Raw genomic sequence first — 6,364 nt, 5'->3', positions numbered from 1 at the left:
CACCTACAATGCCATTAAAACTTGCATAATTAGTCCATTTTTCAAAGTCCTCCAAGTGCAGCTCATCTTACATATTGTGACAGCCAAAATCCCTACAATGGTTTAAAAAGTCCTAGTGAGCTGATCTTATGACCTGGTTTTCTCTCTGACCCCTCACCTTGCTTCCTCTCATCGAATTACAAAGTCTTTCTCGCTGTTTCTTGGATACTCTGGGCACATCTCCCACCCCAAACTTAGGGCTTTTGCACGTCTGATTTGTGGGCTGATAGTTATATCACAACATGAACATTTTTCTAATTTCAAAAATTTTAAGACCTATAATTTACCTTCAGAAAAGGAGAGAAACAAAAACCCTCCCATCATCTGTCAGCAGTAAACAAATGAAATATGGATATATGGAAAAATAAGTGGAAATATGTTTTCCACTTCATCCCAACTCTTTTAAGTATTTGTGCATCTTCTGAAGCAGCTTCAAAGGTTTCTGTTTTAGGAAGTCAGGTTGTCAGGACATAAAAAATGAGTCAGTTGTTTTCTTAACCTATTATCCAACGATCTGAGCAGCAACAAAATGACTGTGAGGCAGTATTCATTTATTGACTTTTTAGTTTTAAAATTTAATTTGTTTATTTTTGGCTGCCCTGGGTCTTCCTGCTTTACTTGGGCTTTCTCTAGGTGCGTAGTGGGAGGGCTATCCTTTGCTGTGGTGTGCGGGCTTCTTATCATGGCAGCTTCTCTTGTCGTGGCTTCTGGGCTCTAGAGTCCAAAGGGACTCTCTAGAGTCTTCTCCAGCACCACAGTTCAAAAGCATCAATTTTTCGGCGCTCAGCTTTCTTTATAGTCCAACTCTCACATCTATACATGACCACTGGAAAAATCATAGCCTTGATTAGATGGATCTCTGCTGACAAAGTAATGTCTCTGTTTTTTTAATATGCTGTCTAGTTTGGTCATGACTTTCCTTAAAAGGAGTAAGCGTCTTTTAATTTCATGGCTGCAATCACCATCTGCAGAGATTTTGGAGCCCAGAAAAATAGTCAGCCACTGTTTCCCCATCTATTTGCCATGAAGTGATGGGACTGGATGCCATGATCTTCGTTTTCTGAATGTTGAGCTTTAAGCCAATTTTTTCACTCTCCTCTTTCACCTTCATCAAGAGGCTTTTAGTTCCTCTTCACTTTCTGCCTTAAGGGAGGTGTCATATGCATATCTGAGGTTATTGATACTTCTCCCGGCAATCTTGATTCCAGTCTGTGCTTCCTCCAGCCCAGCATTTCATGATGTACTCTGCATATAAGTTAAATAAGCAGGGTGCCAATATACAGCCTTGATGTACTCCTTTTCCTATTTGGAACCAGTCTGTTGTTCCATGTCCAGTTCTAACTGTTGCTTCCTGACTTGCATATAGGTTTCTCAAGGGGCAGGTCAGGTGGTCTGGTATTCCCATCTCTTTCAGAATTTTCCGCAGTTTATTGTGATCCACATAGTCAAAAGCTTTGGCATAGTCAATAAATCAGAAGTAGATGTTTTTCTGGAACTCTCTTGCTTTTTCAATGATCCAGTGGATATTGGCAATTTTATCTCTGGTTCCTCTGCCTTTTCTAAAACCAGCTTGAACATCTGGAAGTTCATGGTTCACGTATTGCTGAAGCCTGGCTTGGAGAATTTTGAGCATTACTTTACTAGCGTGTGAGATGAGTGCAATTGTGTGGTAGTTTGAGCATTCTTTGGCACTGCCTTTCTTTGGGATTGGAATGAAAACTGAGCTTTTCCAGTCCTGTGGCCACTGCTGAGTTTTCCAAATTTGCTGACATATTGAGTGCAGCACTTTCACAGCATCGTCTTTCAGGATTTGAAATAGCTCAACTGGAATTCCATCACTTCCACTAGCTTTGTTCATAGTGATGCTTCCTAAGGACCATTTGACTTCACATTCCAGGATGTCTGGCTCTAGGTAAGTGATCACACTATCATGATTATCTGGGTAGTGAAGATCTTTTTTGTACAGTTCTTCTGTGTATTCTTGCCACCTATTCTTAATACCTTCTGCTTCTGTTAGGTCCATACCATTTCTGTCCTTTATTGAGCCCATCTTTGCATGAAATGTTCCCTTGGAATCTCTAATTTTCTTGAAGAGATCTCTAGTCTTTCCCATTCTGTTGTTTTCCTCTATTTCTTTGCACTGATCGCTGAGGAAGGCTTTCTTATCTCTCCTTGCTGTTCTTTGGAACTCTGCATTCAAATGGGAATATCTTTCCTTGCCTCCTTTGCTTTTCGCTTCCCTTTTTTCACAGCTATTTGTAAGGCCTCCTTAGACAGCCATTTTGCTTTTTTGCATTTCTTTTTCTTGGGGATGGTCTTGATTCCTGTCTCCTGTATAATGTCACAAAGTTCCGTCCATAGTTCATCAGGCACTCTGTCTATCAAATCTAGTCCCTTAAGTCTATTTCTCACTCCCACTGTATAATAAGAGATTTGATTTAGGTCATACCTGAATGGTCTAGTGGTTTTCTCCACTTTATTCAATTTCAGTCTAAATTTGTCAATAAGGAGTTCATGGTCTGAGCCACAGTCAGCTCCTGGTCTTGTTTTTGCTGACTGTATAGAGCTTCTCCATCTTTGACTGCAAAGAATATAATCAATCTGATTTCGGTATCGACCATCTGGTGATGTCCATGTGTAGAGTCTTCTCTTGTGTTGTTGGAAGTGGATATTTTCTATGGCCAGTGTGTTCTCTTGGCAGAACTCTATTAGTCTTTGCCCTGCTTCATTCGGTACTCCAAGGCCAAATTTGCCTGTTACTCCAGGTGTTTCTTGACTTCCTACTTTTGCATTCCAGTCCCCTATAATGAAAAAGACATCTTTTGGGGGTGTTAGTTCTAAAAGGTCTTGTAGGTCTTCATAGAACCGTTCAACTTCAGCTTCTTTAGCTTTACTGGTTGGGGCACAGGCTTGGATTACCGTGATATTGAGTGGTTTGCCTTGGAAACAAACAGAGATCATTCTGTCATTTTTGGGATTGCATCCAAGTATTGCATTTTGGACACTTTTGTTGACTATGATGGCTACTCCATTTCTTGTAAGGGATTCCTGCCCACAGTAGTAGATATAATGGTCATTGAGTCAAATTCACCGATTCCAGTCCATCTTAGTTTGCTGATTCCTATAATGTTGATGTTCACTCTTGCCATCTCCTGTTTGACCACTTCCAATTTGCCTTGATTTATGGACCTGACACTCCAGGTTCCTATGCAATATTGCTCTTTACAGCATCGGACCTTGCTTCTATCACCAGTCACATCCACAACTGGGTGTTGTTTTTGCTTTGGCTCCATCCCTTCATTCTTTCTGGAGTTATTTCTCCACTGATCTCCAGTAGCATATTGGGCACCTACTGACCTAGGGAGTTCTTCTTTCAGTATCCTATCATTTTGCCTTTTCATACTGTTCATGGGGTTCTCAAGGCAAGAATACCAAAGTGGTTTGCCATTCCCTTCTCCAGTGGACCACATTCTGTCGGACTCCCCACCATGACCTGTCCGTCTTGGGTGGCCCCACAGGCATGGCTTAGTTTCATTGAGTTAGACAAGGATGTGGTCCATGTAATCAGATTGGCTAGTTGTCTGTGATTGTAGTGTCCGTCTGTCTGCCCTCTGATGCCCCCTCTCAGCACCTACTGTCTTACTTGGGTTTCTCTTACCTTGGACGTGGGGTATCTCTTCATGGCTGCTCCAGCAAAGTGCAGCCGCTGCTCCTTACCTCGGACGTGGGGTAGCTCCTCTCGGCCATGCTTCCTTTGTGGCTCAGACAGAACTCCTCGGTGACATCCATATTCAAGCTTTGCTAACTTCAGGGCACCTTCTTTCAACCACTAAAGTGTGGGCTTTGGAAAGGAAGACCTTCAGCAAATAGTTACTTAATTTATTCATAGTCTAAAGTCAGAGGAGGAACTTCTTTTGGATATATTTACTTCCTCAAGATGTGAAAACCTGATAGAATGCAAACGCACAAACTGCGTTATTTTCTAATGTATCTCATCTCCCTTCCTGTGAACAGTGTAGGAATGCAGAGAGAATGTCTGTGTATATATTTTGCTTTTTTTTTTAATCGAAAAATTTGTTTAGATAAGTGTAGATTCCCATGTAGTTGTAAGAGATAGCAAGAGAGACCCCACTGTAACTCATTTTGCTGCAGTGACCATTTCACAATATTCATGTATATCCACACATCAAGTTGTACATCTTAAATATATGCCATTTGCATTTGTCAATTGCAACTCAATAGAGCTGAAAAAACCCCATAGCTATCCAATGTGATAAAATTATCTGAGTGAATTGGATTCCATTTTCTTTATTTCTTCCAAGGCTGTAGGTGACATTCATTTCTCTAGCTATCTACTCAATGTCTCTACTTCTTTTGTAATATAAAATCCATTTTAAAATTATTATTGCATGCTGTTCAGAACATTTGTAAGTCATATGTTTCTTAGTGGGGCTTTCCTGGTGGCTCAGAGGTAAAGAATCTGCCTGCCAATGAAGGAGATGCAGGTTCGATCCTTGGGTTGAGAAGATTATCTGGAGACAGAAATGGAAACCCATTCCAGTATTCTTGCCTGGAGAATCCCATGAATGGAGGAGCCTGGCGGCCTATAGTCCATGGGGTCCTAAAGTGTAGGACATGACTTAGTGACTAAACAACAATAACAGCAAGAACAATGTATCTTAGTAGACTTTAAAAATTAATCAGAAATCCTTTAATAAATATATATTATTGGTGCACAAAGACTTTCAAAGATGGTGAAATGGAGTGAGCTATCAGTCTATGCAGTCAGAAGGCCCTAGTCTTCCCCTCAGTCTCCGCATGGCTGCCTTCATCTCCTGGTTCCTCAGGGTGTAGATCAGGGGGTTCAGTAGAGGGGAGATGACAGTGAAGGTCACAGAGATGGCCTTATCGGTGGGGAGGACAGTGAAGGGCCGGGCATAGACGTAGATGCAGGGCACGAAGTGCAGGGTGACCACCGTGATGTGGGCGGTGCAGGTGGAGATGGCTTTCCCCCTGCTCTCCCCAGCCTGAGACCTTATTAGTAATAATATGACCATATATGATACAAGGAGGAAGACGAACCACAGGGTGGTGAGCAGTCCGCTGTTGGAAATCATCAGGAGCTCAAGGACAGCAGTGTCTGTGCAGGCGAGTGTGAGGACCTGGGGGCCATCGCAGTAGAAAGTGTCCAGGACATTGGGTCCACAGAAGGGGAGGGGTAGTAACAGGGAGATCTGCACGATGGAGTGGACAAAGCCCCCTGCCCAGGAGGCCACGATGAGGGCAGTGCACCGCCCCCGACTCATGATGGTCACGTAGTGCAAGGGCTTAGTGATGGCCACGTAGCGGTCAAAGGCCATCAGCGACAAAGAAAATACATCCACCCCTCCAATAAGATGGAAGAAAAACATCTGGGTGAAGCAGCCGTTGAAGGAGATGGCTTTTCTCTGGACCAGAAGGTCCGCCAGGACCTTGGGGGCTGTGATGGAAGAAAAGCTGATGTCGGCAACAGACAAATTCCGGAGCAAAAAGTACATGGGGGTGTGAAGGCGAGAGTCCCGGGTCACCGTGACCATGATGAGGAGGTTTCCCAGCAGAGTGGTGACGTACACCAAAAGGAGGAAGAGAAATAAGACCAAGCTCAGTTCTTGATTCTGGGTCAGGCCGAGGAAAATAAATTCTTTCACCCTGGTGCCGTTTCCCAGCTCCATGGACTCATCCTCTTTCTGTCTGTTTTGTTTGAAGCTACTTCATATGAAAGTGCTCAGCTATTTATCTTGTTTTCTTCTTAAACACTGTGAATGCAATTCAGAACTTTCCCCATGTGGCCGTAGTGTTTACAATTGGTTGAGTTGTCCAAATTTTTAAGATTGCACTCAGTTTAGTGATCCATTCAAATCATCATATGTGAAGCCATTCAACAATTCATTTCCTGTAAACCTGTTTTTGGAAGGAATAAACATTTGTGTTAAGTAGTGACCTTTACTTCATGGGAAGTAGATGGGGAAACAGTGGAAACAGCGTCAGACTTTATTTTTTGGGGGCTCCAAAATCACTGCAGATGGTGACTGCAGCCATGAAATTAAAAGACGCTTACTCCTTGGAAGGAAAGTTATGACAAACCTAGATAGAATATTAAAAAGCAGAGACATTACTTTGCCAACAAAGGCCTGTCTAGTCAAGGCTATGGTTTTTCCAGTAGTCATGTATGGATGTGAGAGTTGGACTGTGAAGAAAGCTGAGCGCCGAAGAATTGATGCTTTTGAACTGTGTTGTTGGAGAAGACTCTTGAGAGTCCCTTGGACTGCAAGGAGATCCAACCAGT

The 6,364-nt window shown here is 42.7% G+C and overlaps 1 protein-coding gene across 1 annotated transcript; it reads right to left on the bottom strand.

Moving 5' to 3' along the window:
- Positions 1-4,811: 4,811 nt before the first annotated feature.
- LOC109569182 (olfactory receptor 4D11-like) lies at positions 4,812-5,750 on the bottom strand. Its single transcript, XM_019974482.2, has one exon. The coding sequence runs from the start codon at positions 5,748-5,750 to the stop codon at positions 4,812-4,814; it is 939 nt and encodes a 312-aa protein (XP_019830041.2).
- Positions 5,751-6,364: the final 614 nt, after the last annotated feature.

Source organism: Bos indicus, chromosome 15 (genome assembly GCF_029378745.1).
Source record: "Bos indicus isolate NIAB-ARS_2022 breed Sahiwal x Tharparkar chromosome 15, NIAB-ARS_B.indTharparkar_mat_pri_1.0, whole genome shotgun sequence".
Taxonomy (NCBI): domain Eukaryota; kingdom Metazoa; phylum Chordata; class Mammalia; order Artiodactyla; family Bovidae; genus Bos; species Bos indicus.
Note: the sequence above shows the minus strand (reverse complement) of the source record. Positions and strands in the feature narration are given on the sequence as shown.